This window comes from Molothrus aeneus, chromosome Z (assembly GCF_037042795.1).
Source record: "Molothrus aeneus isolate 106 chromosome Z, BPBGC_Maene_1.0, whole genome shotgun sequence".
In the NCBI taxonomy this organism is placed as follows: domain Eukaryota; kingdom Metazoa; phylum Chordata; class Aves; order Passeriformes; family Icteridae; genus Molothrus; species Molothrus aeneus.
This window is the reverse complement of record NC_089680.1, coordinates 7,414,146-7,430,829: the sequence shown is the minus strand read 5'-3', so window position 1 is coordinate 7,430,829 and position 16,684 is coordinate 7,414,146. Positions and strand designations below refer to the sequence as shown.

Sequence of the window (16,684 nt, the reverse complement as noted above, 5' to 3'; positions counted from 1 at the left end):
GTAAATGAGAGATGACTAATTGGCACCATAAGCTTTGTATTTCATTAATACCAGTAAGCCACATTCTGAACAGTAACAATTCAGCAGCCTTAAAATATCTCACTCACCAAGTAGCACTCAAGTTGTGTTAATGTATCATAGCAGCATCTCACATGTTAAAAGCAATCCTGTGATGCCAAGTAAGGGAAACAACTTTGAAGCCAGATACAGGTCAGAACAGAAAAAAAAAAGCTACCCAGAAAAGTCTTTACAAACAAAAGCCAGGAAAGACAGAGGAGCCAGGGGTTGTTACACTAAGGTGTCTGGACCTCAAGTATTTGGAAGTCAAGGCAGGATGTGAAGTGCTGTCAGTTTCAGAAGAAGGAAACCTATAGTTGAATTAATGCTTGGGATGAACCCTCCAGAGCTCCTGAAAGAGGTGTCTTTAAGTTATGGGTAACAAGTGGTTTAGCAGGGACTTCCTACCAAAGATTCCATCTGGCATGTTAATAAGCACATGGGTTTCATGCTGCTGCCCAGAGGAAGACGCCAGCAGCTGTACCTGCAGCACACCATGTCCAATGCCTGCTCTGAGCAGAGCTGAACAGATTTCTCACATGAAAACAGGGTCTGCTTGGAGGCACTGGGCTTCCAGAAGCTGCTGACAGCACTGTCATGTGAAACTGGTATTTGAATCAAGGGCTATGGAGCCATCAGCTGGAGCCCTGCAGAAGCCCTGGTGCTGCAAGCATTGCATCTGAACCACAAAGCCAGTCCACTTGCTTTGAAGGCACAAGTGACCTTGAGACATACTTGCTGTGTGTGCACTCCTACTCCAAAATTAGGGCTGTCGCAGCACATTCATCCATCTCTGTGTCTCCTCAGTAACGCCTGTGGTAGCTCATTCAAAGCCTGCTCAGTAGCCAGAAATGCCAAGGGAAATGGAACACTGCTGTTTGACCAGCTGTGGGTTTTGCTGCCTGCCTGCACAGCCTCCCTGAGGAGCCCGGGTTGGGCTGAGCAGCAGGACAGTAATCACAGGGACACTCTGGGATGCATATTTGGTGCAAACACTCCCAGGAATGTCACCCAGCGTAGGCCTGGGGAACAGAAGCAAATCCCTCGTCACTGCCCTAGCTGTTGAGTTGTTTTTAGCACTGGTTAGTCTCCATCTTGCAGCTGAGACTGGATTCCTCTGTGGAGAAGAGAGCAGAGTTTCTCTGGGGTCTGAGGTTATGCCTCTCAAAACGGTTCCTGTGTCCTGGTCACGGACCAGCAGCAAGGCACCTGAACCTGGGTCAGAAGCCTCCCTCACTCACCCAGGGCTGTGAGGCATCCAGGAGAAAAACTCTTGGTATTTCTGCATGGCACAGAGCAGTGGTGCCTGACAGCCACCAGAGAGCTGTAGAGCAGTGGGAGATCAGCACTCTGCTAAAACCACTCAGGGAGGAACAAGTGTTTAAAACCACCGATTCCCTCCACTTCCTGGGGTCAGGGAGAGCTTTCCTGTGAGTAAGGTGAGGGGAATACAGGGCAGCTGGGTAGTCCTCCTGATAGCATAAAATAAATGTGGGCACTTAGTTTCCCCGGCATGTTCTCAGCAAGCATGAGCAAACACTGCTGTCAGGGAGCAGCTGAGGAGTTTGGCGAGTCTATTTGAAACCAAAGAAGAGGTCAGACTGTAGGATGTGTGCACAGGTCACAGGCAAATGTGATGCCCAGTCAGAAACAGTGCAAGGGAGGAAAATTTTCCCTCCACGTATTCTGACATTTGGGAAATGAGTGTTGGTTGATCACTCTTTCAGGTTTTTAAAAAGCAGCTGAGCAAAGTATATTCACAGGCATTTAGTGTGTCTTACAGAAGCTGGCTATTCCTAAGCAACACACAAGAATCATTTGCACAACCCACAGTGCCATGTCCTAACCTCGGAATCTGCAGGCACAGTTGTGACAAGACAGATGAGTGACCAAAAATTTCTGTGAGCAGAGGAGATGTGAGTTAAGTCAGCGGCCAGATTGGAGCCACCTGTGAATCCCATCTGATCTACTGTGAAAAAAGCAAATCTGGCAGATCTGAGCCCCAGCAGCAATTCCCAGAGCAGGAACTATCTGCTCCCTCGAGGAACAGCCAGGGACACTGAGAAACAACAAATAATCAAAACAACAACCACACACAATTTTCCAATGTCTGATACAATCTTTTTTTCTTAAATATGTTATCCAGCCAATCCACATGACTATACCTTCTTAAATATTTTATTATGTCTGTTCTCCAAATTTTATTTTCTCTACTGAAGGTGAGATTTGACAAAAATAAAATAAAGCATCTGGCTGTGAAAAGCAGCCCATCCTTGGCAATAACAGGGACATTGCTGCACGCCCCAAAGATACCAACAATGGGTTCCTCATGTGCAACAGAAACTATCCAGCTGTTGTCAGAAATGGTAACATTTTTCTCTCCCCTTTGAGGTTTATTACCTAGTTGCTGCTTTAATTCTTGTGTGAAAATGTGCTAAATGAACATTTTAAGTGTCATCCCCTTCCTACTGTTTGATATTTCACTGACAACTGCTACAAAAGGTTTTCACTTCAACTTGAACATGCATTCAAGTGTCATAAAAGCAATCTAAGAGATTTAGAGAGCTTGGCCATGTACCATCAAATAAACACAGAACTAAAATGGATTCACTTTTGTATTCAGATGCAACAATGACTATTAATGCTTATTAGCAAAGGCTTGATACTTTATTTCAATAATTGACAGAATTTAAAATAAAATTCAGTTTGCTACAGAACTCTGGTGAAAATCATTTTAGGTAAACATCATCAAAATGTCCATTCGATTGACTGCAAAAGATTAAGTGGGGCTGGAAATCTGTACGGGGATTTTCACAGAGCCTGTTGGTGTGGAAAGTTTTGGGTGCCCTGACCCACAGCTGGACTGACCGTTCCTGGCCTGGAGAGCAGCCACAGAACGCTGTTGACACGGGCTCTGTGCTCCAGCAGATCCGCAGCAGGAGCCACGACGCCGGGCAAGAAAAGCCCTGGGGCACTGGGGCAGCCCGACTGCAGGATCAGGAGCCCTCGGCTGCCATGGGGGTTGAAGGGTGGCTCTGCAGTACCAGAGACATCTCCAGGCTGCTGCTGTCCAGAACCAGGAGGAGGCAGCTCAAAGATGCTCTCCTTGAAAGCACAACCACCAGCTTAGGCACTGTCTCTACACTTCTTACCAGCCTTCCCGCCCAGGCACACAGATCTCAGACGGAACTCTGACAAAGGCACAGCAGGGACATAAATCAGTGTGACCTGACAGCCTAAGGAAAGGCTCCAAAGTCGTGTGACCGGGGATGCAGCCAACCTTCTCACCAGTCAGCAGCAGGGCAGAGCCCAGCCTTGCTCCAGCCAGCAGGACCTCCCCCAGCCACAATGAACTGTGCCTGGACAGTACCAGATTAACAAGTGCTGCACAGCACCCTGAACATTCAACTCTGGTCACACAGGGGCTCTTGTTACACATTCATTCAGCAGTTCCTCTTGTCTAAGCCACCCCCTTAACCCCTCACTCTGGTATTTTCTTCTCTGAGATGCCAACATAGCAATACCCTTCATGCCTTCAGCCACCCAAGGATTTAAACCCAGAAACATCACTGCCAAAGCAAGAGTAGCATGACCAGGGTAGATTTGGGTGGGCATGGGTATCTGAAATAAGACCTTGCATCTTCACAGCTGCCACTTCCTGTATTCACCTCCCCAAGAGCTCAAACAGCCAAGTGATTATTCTGTGGGGTTAAGAACCAGACCTTGGAGGGGAACTGTGAAAAAAAAAACAAACCCACACACTAATACAATCAGAGATAATTTTATTCAGAGGTTTGGTCTAAATAGCTGTTTCTTTGCTGGCAAAGACTTCTTGCCCCTTCCAGACTGTCTGGTACCAGATGGGGATCGCTGGGGTAGCAATTCTGAGAAAACCAGAACGAGCAACACAACCAAATGCTCTCAGCAGTGACGGCAAAGCAGTTTGAATTTTGTTTTCAAGGTTTTTCAAATAATCAGGAACCCCATTTCCTCACTTCACTGTTGCATTTCTCGCCTGGGAAGGAAGAAAAGCTGTGCATTACCTGCACTCACAGAGGCAGCAGCTGCTGTCCCACCAGCTGCTCAATGTCCTTCTTAGACAATCTTTATTTCAGCTCCACCACTAGAAAATGGTGAAGGTCAACACTACGGGGTATGTGCAAGGCAACCTGCCCTGCTCCTCCTCATCATCCCTCTCCACATCTCCTAGATACTTGCCAGCAGATCCCCCTCTTGCATCATTTTAAGTAAACATTTAATTCACACAGTTGCGCACCCCACAGAGAATTCCATGAGTGCACACTGGGCCTAAATTGGATGTTTTGGTCATAGAGAGTTAACAACATAATGGAGACAAATGCCATCCCCTTTGGAGTCCTGGTGAGGTGAAACCTCCTACTGAAAAACCTACACTGGTGCAATGGGCTGAGACATTTTGCCCTCCAGCAGGCTGATGCTCCAGTTCCAGGCTCTAACGTGAGTTTGGATCCCTAGGCTGGGGTTTTGCCACAAAACAGAAATAAGCCACAGAGAAGCAAAGCACCTTCTACCACTGCAGCTGCAGCCCAGAGACCTCTGGTTGTTCACTCAACAATGTTCACACATGCCCACAGGAGCTGGCAGCACCTGGGTGGGCAGGATCCAGCAAGGTCCCCGTTTGCTGAAGCCAAAGAGCATGAGAGATGGGAACCATGACACTGGGAGTTATATTTCAGGGTTTTATTAGTTGTTCTTCTGCAGAATCAAAATATTTAGCAAATTAGAGATTCCTCAAGACTGCTGATATTTCATGTATTTAGAGCTTGATCAATGTACAACGTAATACTTTGAACTATCAAAAACAACCCCAAACCTGATTTGTAGTACTAGATATTATTACGTAATTCTATAGCAGTGTGAAAAATGGAACTAATGCAGTGAGTATATTTGTTTTAAAGAAAGTGCTTGAAAGAAATCTCCTGCATCACACTGTGTATTATTTAGAACAAAAAGATTAACTGACTTTCTAGGAGGGCATTGTCTTAAATATCCTACAAGCCTGGGGGATTTACAATACTGAGCCCCAGCTCTCTGCCTTCAGGTTCAAGAACCAACACAAGTTGCAGGTCTGGGTTGAGTTCACAGCTTACCTGCTTCAAGGGAACCTACCACTCAGCACTGGACACTCATGTCTGGCAAAAGTGTTGGATGCATGGGTAAAAAACAAAAACCAAGAGGACAAAAAAACCCCAAGGTTCTCTCTTTATGCATAGTGACAGTTTCTGAACCAGTGTTTTACTAAGTTACAGACTAACTTTCAACCAAAAAATAAAATTCCATTGCACTAAAGGTCAAATTTAACCAGGTAATCTGGACTGTGACACAGTCAAGTAATTCAGTACAAGCAGACAAGACACCATGAAAGCAGCTTCAAAGAGCCAAAGCATCCTAGTTTCAGAACCAACTTAATATTCTTCTGTCCAACTCCAGTGCAACAATGAGGGGGGAACCACTCCATCTCTACCTATGTACAATTCCAGTCGAGGCTGGGCAGTCTCAACTTTCCGTGGCCAAGCTGGAAAAAGGAAACTTAGGAAAGGACACTTTAAAATTTAATTTAAGAATGAAAGTTGGCCCTCAGTGGAAAGAGAAATGCTGGAGTGATGCACGCAGGCAGGCTTGCTTAGACACTCTCCCTTGTATGCAAAAAGCTGGACTCCTTCTGCTGAGACCAAGTCACACTGGATGTGAAGGTGGCTGGGCTCGTCCTGCTCCGTTGCACGCCAAGAATCCAGGAATGTGTCTTCAGCTAGCTCCTGCACGGGCCATTAGATCTTCCAAAGCATTGTGTTGGTCGTTATTGTGTAATAATAAGACCTCCTTAATGTCTTTGATTTCAAAGCCCATTTCTTTAAATTGACTCATTAATTGGAGAAGTTCTGTGATCTGAAAGACAGACAGCCTGTTATTTGCAAGAGAAAAGCAGATGGCTCAGTGCTTGGTGGAGGTGTAGCACAGAGCCTGTCTTCAGCAGCTGAGCATGCCATGATTGTGGATTCCTCCTCCCCAAGCACAGCCCATTCCAGCTCTGTTGGGAGAAAGTTTGCTCGCACCTGAGCCACCAGAGATCCAGGCACAGCAGCCCACAGGGACCTTCAGTCCCCTGTTTGCCGTCCTTAACTTCCAAACCCCTCTTCAACCAGGGTGCCAAAGCTCAGCCTGCCATGGTGTGTCTCTGTCTCTTTTAGAAGTTAATTTATCAACCTGGCCCAATGTGGGATCCCAAAAATGCTGATTAATGGCACCCAGCTGCCCCATTCAGCAGCTCCTGCTGCACCTGATTTTTTTTAAAGTTACTTGGACTTCAGGAACAGCGCCGTAGCCCTTGCCATCAATTGGCTTCTAAGATCTAGGGCAAAGGTGGGGGATTAGCACACTCTACTGTGTGCATACAATATTTACAACACTAACTGTGAATCCTCCCTGAGCTTTGAAGAACAAGGTGGCAAGAAGTGAGTCAGCTGATCACTTTCATGAACCCTCTGCCATTTACAGTGCATCTGAGCCACTCCATGAGAAGGAAATATCCCAAACAAGCAAGCAGTTTGAAATGGGCAATCAGAAGATTAGCAATTTCCAATTCTGGGGCTGAGCCAATAGCAAATGGGTTTCTCAAACTCAAGTTACTTTCCATCCTTGCACTGCTATTGCTCTGTTTATAAGATTATCACTTGTCCAAGGAAGGCAGGAAGGCATATATCTAGGTTTGAAGGGGTTGGGTTGCACCTCTAAAGACTTCATGTAATAACTTGTCACACAATAGGATGGCAGACTTTAAAAGATCCTCCTGTCCTCTGCCCTTGCTACTTGCTCCTGCTGTACCTTTGGTGCTGGTAAAGCAGCCAGACAATGAACCAGACCCCAACACATGCATTTTCTAGCTTCTTCCAGAGCAAGCCCTAACCCAATTTGCTAAGCAGCTGGGCAGATGCAGTTGCACAACAGAGAAAATTTATGGCCAGGGCAGGCTGGCAAGGTTTGAAAGACAATTTGCTGCTGCTGAAGTTAACTGTATCTGTACCAAGCACCTGGCCCACAAGATAACTCTGGGTATTCAAAACAATACGACCACAATAAGCAGGGTCTTAAAAAAATCCTGTCCCCATAAAAATGGATGCAAATGAGACTAATAGAATGGCACAGACAAATTCTAATGCTTTAACAATTTTTAGCTTATCAACACAAAGATGTCCTTTGACAGTCAGTTTTGGAAACAAGGCAGCATTACCATGAAAACCAGAATTAATCAGCCAGAGGAACTGCTGCTGGAATTCCCTGTCACAGGATATTTTTCTATTCCTGCACACATCGCACCCTCACCTTCTCCTCTGAACACTGGTGCATTTCCAAAGCTGCTTCAACAAGAAGTGGATCAAAGCCCTTCTCACAAAGCTGTCCATGTGCAAACAGGTAATCTAAAACCTGTGGGGAATGAAGAAAACAAACTGTGTTTGCAGAGAGGCACTTGCAGCAGGCAGCTGAATGTCACCTTGGTACATGGGGAGGGGTTGGGCATGATTCTACCCAGCACTTCACCAGGGACAGAGATACAGTCCTTCCTAGCAGAGTTGAGACACTCCTTAGAGAACAGCTTGTGCAGAGAAAGCAAGACAAACCCTTCTGTCCTACTGTGCTCTCTGACCATCCCCTCAGTTCTAGTCAGAGCAGCCTCAGAAGTGTATCTTTAGCCCTCTGATGGCAGAACAGAAGTTTCATTGTGTTTTTTATACTACAAGTTTTAAAAATGAAACTGTAGGTCCAGCAGCCAGGACATGTCTACTTTTAGCTTCCTCTCAGACAGCCACAAAAGCTGATGCAATCTGAGAGCAGTCAGCCTTTGAAGATCAGCTCAGCATATCAGCAAGTGAGCTGCAAATCCCAGGTCATGCACACAGAAACTGCTGCCAAATTTCTTATGCATCATCAGCTTTAAGGGGAAGGGTCAGGTAGGCAATGCTAGATATGTGAAAGAACCAGCGCTTGCAAGCAGAGCAGGATTTAAAATTGCCCTCCTAAGGACCTTTTTTTTCCACTTGATAGCTCAGTTCACTCCAGCGCACAGCTTAAGCCACTCTCTGTGTGTAGGGAAAGGGCCAGCAGATCAGTCCCACAAGCAGGAGTCCCTGGGACATGCTCTGTGCAGCACACAGCCTGCTGAGGGCCAGCATAGGAGGCTGGGCCATGTTCTCCCACTTTGAAGTGTTTGTTTGAAGCAGATCCAAGAGCCACACTTTGCCCAGCAGCGCTTTGTGCCCAGTGACCTGGTTTGAGCAGGCGTTGGAGGCAGCGCTCGAGCAGGAAGGAGCAGCACCAGGACACACAAGTCGGTCAGTGGGGCCCTGCAGGAGCCTGTCAGAGCTGTCTTAGGCCTGCAGGAGCCAATCTCTCCACAAGGAGAGACGTCAGTATTGTAAACCCTCATGCTCAGAACAAAGGAAGGTGGCTGGACTTCTGTCACATGGCTCTTAACACAGTACACAGAGCCATGCTAAGCTTCCTTTGGATGTGTTTGTGGCTCTTGGGGAGACACAGAAACTCCCCCCCAGTTTCACATAGAGCAAAGGGCCCATCCCAAACTCAGCATGGCTCCAACCCAGCACACAGAGGCGTGGCTGACTCCAGCAATCTCTCACCAGAAATAAGCACAAGCTCTAGGTTGCAACCCCCTATTGGGGTAACAGTATTTACCCCACCCATTCTGCAAACCCAAGACAGCTTCCCAGGAGAACCAGCATGCAATCAAGCATTTCTTTGCACTGCACGAGCTCTTACCTGATCTATGTTCTGTCCCTTCTTCTTCATGGCTTTCAGGACGTTCTCAGGCGAGTAGCCCATGTTGACCACAGTCTCCACACAGTGCCTCTCGCTGGGGGAGAGGCCCTGCTGCAGCTCAGCCGCGAGACCGCCCGGCCACTTCGTGCAGCTGCTATTATTGGGCACTTTAGACACTGCAAAGTTTTGGTGTGTTACCTAAGGGAGAAAACCCAGAGGCTGAGGTGATGGTCATCTCCTGCATCCCCACGTCCTGTTTCTGCCTAATGCTGGAACCAGGATACCCCATGTAATTAATTCAAAAGGTTTTCTAGAGTGCCCTTAGGAAGTTACACTCTGTGAGGATGAAACCAAGTAGCCTGATTCCCACCATACTCTTTTAACCCTCAAAGCAACAATCAACAACCCAGATTCTCCACAATGAACCCCCTCCTACTGGTGTGACCAAAGCCTTTGAACACCCAAGCCCAGCAACAGTGAAGGCTGGGATATAGCCAATCCCTGCACCTCAAAGGAAGCACAGATTGCTTCCTTCTCCTCAGGTTTACTCATGACCTATGGTTTTCTGTACTCAAAGGAACATCACTTACCAAGGTTACCATAAACATGATCCAATGCAAGCAAGCACACAGGTGTATTTGGAAACTTACCACAGGGTTTTCTGTTTCCTGGTAGTCTGGGTGTACCTGCTGGACAACACACAAATAAAACAAGTATAAATATCATGTACCGGTCAGCAGAATTTGCCAGAGCTGGGCAAGGAAGGTTTTATAGACGATTCTACCACAGGATGGGAGATTTTAGGGTCTGATCAGGCTTCCACATACAAGATGCTGACATTACCCACTGCCTGCAACTATAGAATCATCCTCATCATAATGATCATTCCTCCTCTCAGCACTCTATACTTGGATTATACTCCAAGAAGGATGTGTGTACCCCCACAATAATTACAAAACTGTTTATTCTGTCACTGTAACAGCTGCTTGTTCACACAGCCCCAGTTCAGCTCCTCACCAAGTCTGCACTGCCTGCATAACAGTGATAATTTAGAAGTCATTGCCTAAAAATTTCTCTGGACTTTTTGACTATGTGAAGGGGTCAGAGAAAAATACACCTCTTTTCTATTCCCAAAGCACAGAACTCTATACACCACACAGGAGCAACATGCCACACTGGCTCAAAAAAACATGTGAGTTTTCTGCCTAGCACTTGTCCCACTCCCAGCACACCAGCAGGGCTGGGTCATGTTCCCTGCTGTGCACCTGCTCTGCTTCTGCAGAACCAGTCCACCACTTTGTACAGCCTTGCCCAAGTTAACAGCAGTGCAAAGCCAGGCCTTGGCCCCACCAAAGCTACACATTTCAGTTCAATACATTCAGAACTCCTGCGTTTTAAACAGAGTTAGAACAGACTGCAAGAAATCACTATGGGCCGAGAAATGCAGCTTTTAGCATTTCTTAATACTTATTATGCCAGCACAGATTGCTTGAAAGGTTGTCCACATCCTTCAGAAAGGCCTTCTTAGTGCCCAAACTGAACAACAAAAAACCCCCTGCAGAAGACCAATTCTGAAAAGATCCATTAAGATTTTGACAATTTCCATTTATTTATTCCAAAAGACCCCAAACCACCACCAAGGAGGTTTTGCTCTGCATTCCCAAACATCTTCCAGGGTAAGGATTTCTCTTCTAGAAAACCAACCCTGAGACATCATATTCATTCTGATGCATTAGGGTATCCAAGAACCTATTCTCATGGTGTGTTCTTCAGACACATCCTCTCTCCAGACACTTTTTCAAGGGCAGTACTGGAATATAGGATACATTGAAATAGGGAAAAGAGCCCTGATGTCAGCCAGTGGGTTATCAATGGAAGGATGATGCTTTGTTATTGACACTGCAGCCAAGAAAACCAAAACTGTTTCTGACACCAGAGATTCAACAGTCTGGAAAAGCCAACTCCTCCTACACAATCTTCTTAATTTCAATCTCCTGTCTTCATTAGTCATTTCTACCTCTGCTAAAGCTGCAAAAATCAACATGCTGAGATTCAAGAAAAAGTGAAAGTGAGGGGACCACCACAGAACCTATGCAGCCCCAGATTTATTTTCATCCAAAGATTCCTAGATCCAATTCAGTGGTAAAGCAAAAACTCCCATGGTAACTGCAAATTCAAAAAGTTAAAATTTCTAATCTTGTGAGGGGAAAAAAAAAATCACTATGGAATACATTTAGATATAAGCCTTCTGCTCCCAGTCACAGAGATGACTGTGATTTTGTTGTACTGTTTTCATACTCTGAGGGTTTTTGTTACATTTATTTCAATTCTTTTGTTGCATTTACTTATATTTCTTGCATATCAGCCATCATTTTTCAGTGGAATTATACTGTGGAAACATAAAACAAGTATAATCTGAAGTCTTGGAATTTAAACATGAAGAACTAAATTCCATCACCATAATTATTTCTTGGTTCACTACTTCCAAAGCATAAATAGTTTCAAATTAATGAATTAATCTTATTAGTTCTCCTAATAAGTCTATTTTCTCTTCCCATTTTGCATCTTCCCTTACAACACTGTCAAGAATACACTCTCCCTCTTGGTCTTTAAAAAAATTTAATTCAGCAGAGAGATTTTAATTGTTTGAGTGTAAATTCAGGCATCTTAATGCCAGTGTATCCAGTTGTAAGTGATCTTTCATCCCCAGAGATGCCATGTGTTCCACAACTGAGGCATACAGGCCCCTCCCACACCTGTGACCTCCAGCAGTGAGCAGGTGCTCAGCACACTGCTGCTCCTGCCAAAGTTAACAGCATTGAATTTGTTCCAGTCATCAACAACCAGCTGTTCTGCTCTGCTCTCTCAGATACACTACTTCCCAGAATACTGTACTTCACAATTATGAGTGCATTTATCTAACCCCAAAAAGAGCTGGGAGGACAAAAGGGAGAAGCAGCATCACTTGTTTCACAGCACATGGTGTCACACAAAAACCTACAGCACGACACTAAAACCAGGGAATCACTGAAACACTACCTCTATTGGACAAAGAAAAAACCCAGATTATTTTAGAACAAGTGAGAGGATTTGACTCCACAGCTTTCACTAGGCTTCATGAGTACTGGTGTCCAGATCTGTGGTTCTTCGTAAAAACCCCCACAAACTTAATCTAATCTCTGTTCTTAGTCACAAAGAGACAGAAACAACACCTGATGTGAAGTTACTGTCCCCAGATTTTAGAACTTGCAACAAGATTGACTCTTCATTTCCTTAATCTCGCATCTCAGAGCTGTATGGTGAATAACTGTAACATTAAAAATACAAGATTATCTTCACACTGATTTTGGTCTCCACCAAGCAATGACTACCCTCCTTCACAAGAAAGGGCAAATACAAGGTTTCACATCACTATAATCTTTTTTTTCCTCTTAAAGATTACATTTTTAAAGGATGTGGAAGAAATTGAAGCTTGAAGCTAAAAAAAAAATAGGCTTACTTCACTGCAGGTCAACTGCAAGCACTTTTTTCTTCCCTGAATGATGCAGCATATCTGGGTGTTTTAACCTACTACTACTTCTATTCCTTGAGAAGACTGCATTTCCTCCATTTCCAGCAAATAAGCAAACTAAGGAAGAAAACCAGAAGAGATTTGATTCAAAGCCTAACAGCAGTTCAGAATCTGATATATCTCATCTGGATAGGACAGAATGCAGGACTGTACACAGAAGATGCCTTTTATGCTTAGCTCAAATGTGTGCAATTATCAACAACAAATGAGAGCTGAATAGCTAAAAAAACCCAATCACTGGATTTGGTCTAAAACTGTCAAATATGAGGCAAAATGCAGGGTAATAATCTCAAGTTTAGAACTACTGCCACAGAGACCTGTTGGACTGATCAATTTACCATGTACATTAAGAGGATCTACAATTCACTCCTAGCAAATGAAATTATAACCAAAGTAACAGGGCAATTTAGAGGCAAGAGCTGCCTCTGCATCTCCACCTCTCACCCCAGTTCCACTCCACTCCGAGTTTACCGTAGTCGATGGGCTTTGAGATGATTCTTCTTCTGTACAAACAGTCGAAACAGCCAGGGATGACAGCCTGGATGAAGAGGATAATGTCTCCCTGCCACTGTCCTCATTTAGAGCGGAAAGACCAAGCATATGGTGTCCATTCAGTTCACTGGCTTTGCTCTGAGCACAGGTCTGCAAAGAGCTAAGCAAAGTGCCGTTGCGGAGACAGGTAGTGCTGTGGAAAGTGCTCGTGAGCTTTGATGATTTCTGATCCCCCTCATCGGAGTCAAGCTTAGGGAATGACAGGGATTTGATATTGCTCACTGAAGTGATGGGGGAAAGGGACACTTTGGAAGACAAGGACATCTTTTCACAGTTTCCCAACTGTGGTAAAGTGATAAAGCCATTGGGTTTGTGAAGGGGTTTGAAGTCCAACGTGGCCTTTTCTATGGATGCCAAAACTTCCTCATCTTGCAACACAGACTCAGACCCTCCTTTAGGCAAGGTATTATCTAACAGCTGGGCAACAATCGGCCCAGTAGTACCAACATGAATTTCAAGGATATTTTTTAATTCCTCCTTATCATCGATAGTTTTTAATTCCAGTTTGTCAAACGGGTCTTCTTCACATTCAAAATCAGCTGGGTTGAAATCTGCCTTTGGACGAGGTGGACTGACGACCTTTTGCTTCACAGAGCTGGTGTTGGCTGGAGTAGGAGTCAGAATATTATTGTGCTGCAGGCTAGCAAGGATGGGGTTAATAGGAGGAGGCATGGCTTCAGGGCAAGGTCCCTCTGAGAACCCCATCTTGGTGCTGTCCTCTGGAGCTGCTTTTGAGTTTGCTAGAGCTTCTTCTGCCTTGCGTTCAGCTTCTCTCTGGGCAGCCTGAATTTTTTTGATGTCTTCAGCCCACTCGATTGTTTTCTTTTCCAGCGAGAAGTCATACTGAATGGACGTGGAGGGGAAAGGAGAGAAGGGGAAGTAAAAAACCAAAAAAGTTATAAGGATCATAGCTGCTACTTCTAACAGCAACATAAATTAATGCAAAGAGAATAAGAGCTACATGAATTACTAGGAACAGCAACATTTTTAAACAGCCTGAAGATTGACAAAGCTGGCAGACACCAGAAGTACTTAATTTTACCTCTAACAGTAAAATTTGGCTGCAACCTGGATTAGAGAACTGTATTTTGCCTCCTTCCTCCATTTAGCTTTGCTTTAGAACTACTCATCATCCCAAGATCAGTTTCACAGCCCTCCCACCTACTTCCCCCAGGACAAGGGAGGTAGCAAGGGGAAATCTAATGAGTTATTAGATGAACAATGACACTCTGATCTGGCACCACTGAACTATCCCCAGTCCACAAGTTCAACAAGTCATTCAGCAGAGTATTTGTGCATCCAAAGGCCAATACAGTATTACTCAGTTTCCCCTAAAAGATTCCTAAGGGACTTAATATTAGAGTGTTACACCCATTGGTTTAAGGCAGTATTTTCTTTCTCACTCCAGTGCAGTGCCTCACCAGCCAAAGGGGATACAGTGGCTACACCAATGATAACACATACAGCCAGCAGCAGATTTTGCTGCAGTTACTGATGTGACAGGATCTCAAAAGCTTTTCCCATTTAACATCAGGTCTTTTAAGGCCAGATCAGCACAGGGAGGCATCTACTCACTACCAGTGTACTGACCACAGAGTGGCTTAGCTGTAAAGGGCATAATTCTGAGGAGCCTAACTCCGTCTTAAAATATCCACATTTTTTTTTATACTAAAAATATGGGTGGGAAGCTAAGTTTCCTGCATTTTTTTTAAACAGTGCTCTTAACAGCTATAACAAGAGTAAAATTCCACTGTGAGATGCACAGTCCACACTGTGCAGGGTGAACAGGCACACTATGCTGGATGAGCCCCAGCTTGGCAGAAAAATGGAGACACAGCACAATCAAGCCAGCAACAGGACATCAGTATCTCCTTTGGCTCTCCCACATCAGCTTAACTGAGTGGAAATATGGGTACTAGGAAAATCAGGTAATTGTTCAATGGTTATGAGGGAAAAGCCATGAAGTAGAATAACAGGGTAATATGTAGGGCAGGGAGAGAACAAAAACAGCAAGAAAAAAGCAGAACCATCTATGGCAATATGTCACAGACAAGGTAAAAAGAATCGTCAATTGGGATTGGTCAAGGAAAATCATGGATCCAAATGAGAAAGCATAATTCAATCAGACCTCCTGTATCACAATCTGCATTTGCAGATTAGATTTCAAACAGCTGCACTAAAGGAATTGATTTTATGCTACTAGCAATTTATTTTAGCAGAATACTAGCAGAAACATGTTCCTTAGGACAGGGAAGCCATCCATGTACCCAGCTGTAACCTGTGTGCCCCACAGCTTGGAAAGAACTCTCACTCAGAACTACCCAGAAAATAAGAATGGAAAATTATGCCATTGTCTGGGTGTATCAGTTCTTAGGATTTATCCTATTAAAAACTATATTCATATTTTGTCAAGGTAACATTCAGAACTAACTTAAAGCACACAAAACCACTGTGCTTCTTTGAAACAGATAGACTAAAACAAATGCTTAAAAATAAAGGCCTAATGGTTTTCAAGGCAATAAAAATTAGAAGCTTTCTGCATGACCCATCATATTTTACTTTTCTATATAGCCCAACAGATCTTCTAGAAATACAAGACTGTCTGTGTGCAAACTGTGACAGCTTGGAATGTACAGCGCCACACGTTGAGGCCAGGGTGAGGGGAGAGAGAGCAGGAAGGCAAAATATCACTTACCTGGGTTTCTCTGACAAGCTGAGAAGAATCAGACAGACAGAAACCAATGGGTAATCCAACCTTTGCTGGGGTTTTGAACTTGTCTCCTATCTTAAATGGGACATCATCAAGGTAACTGAAAGGCCCTGAAATCAGAAGCAGGAATTGTATTAAGAAAAAAACCTCACAACTCACGAATTTCACGCTTTCAGTTCAGGCTCACATTGCTGTGTTTGGGAGCTACTTTATCTCCACTGCAGCATCTACACCAGATATGATATATGTAGATATATGTATGATATATGTAGATATGATATACAACACAATTGGAGTTTGAAGCTGTTTGGACCTCAGTGTCTCTTAGTTTAGGGAGCTGGGTCAGAGTTTGTTTAATTCCTAAATTCGAGCCCATAACTGTTAAGAAAAGAAAAAGGAAAAAAAATAAAGGCAAGCCCCCTCACAACCTTTGTGACAACACTATCCCTCCACAACTGGATGCTGAAGCTCTCCCGAAGACTGTATTCTATCTCTATAAAAAGATCTATCATTTTTTTGTCATATTCAAAGTAGATTTTAAAATTACTCAGCTTTAGAACAACTAAGACAAACTACAATCCAGGTTTTGACATACAAGTAGTATGTAGCATTTGGACAGAAAGTGGTCACAAATGTAAAGCAATGAAGCAAAGCCATTCCACTTTAAACAAAACACAGTGAAATACTAAGGCTATTAACACAGCAACTCTAATTTTTGAAATAAGGCAATCTAACTCTATCAGGCCCTACATCTGTTGTTTTTTTCTAGGATGACATTTCTCCAGCAAATTCCCAAGGAAAAAGCACTTAGAGCTCTACCACCTCCAAACAGCCAGAGTATTTGTGTGCTTTACTTGAGCAACTGTGAAAAAGTATGAGAAAGCCCAAAATATAAACAAAACAGCTTTTCCATTAACTGAAAGTGGTCTCTTGGATCACTCATCTAATCACTTTGGAATCACAGGCAAGGTTTCTGGTACGTG

At 44.2% G+C, this 16,684-nt stretch overlaps 1 protein-coding gene across 3 annotated transcripts in view; it reads right to left on the bottom strand.

The window, feature by feature from the left end:
* Positions 1–3,822: 3,822 nt before the first annotated feature.
* Positions 3,823–16,684, bottom strand: part of UBAP1 (ubiquitin associated protein 1) — a 33,798-nt gene continuing 20,936 nt past the window's right edge. Inside the window, exons 3-8 of one of the 3 annotated variants that reach the window (XM_066569432.1) lie at positions 15,687–15,811; positions 12,884–13,834; positions 9,519–9,557; positions 8,869–9,066; positions 7,417–7,518; positions 3,823–5,982 (exon numbers count right to left, since the gene is read on the bottom strand). In XM_066569432.1, coding sequence (XP_066425529.1) covers positions 5,842–5,982; positions 7,417–7,518; positions 8,869–9,066; positions 9,519–9,557; positions 12,884–13,834; positions 15,687–15,811 — 1,556 coding nt within the window. In that variant the 3' untranslated portion in view covers positions 3,823–5,841. The remainder of the gene's footprint in view (positions 5,983–7,416; positions 7,519–8,868; positions 9,067–9,518; positions 9,558–12,883; positions 13,835–15,686; positions 15,812–16,684) is intronic. The other 2 variants (XM_066569433.1, XM_066569434.1) reach the window with 2 other exon arrangements.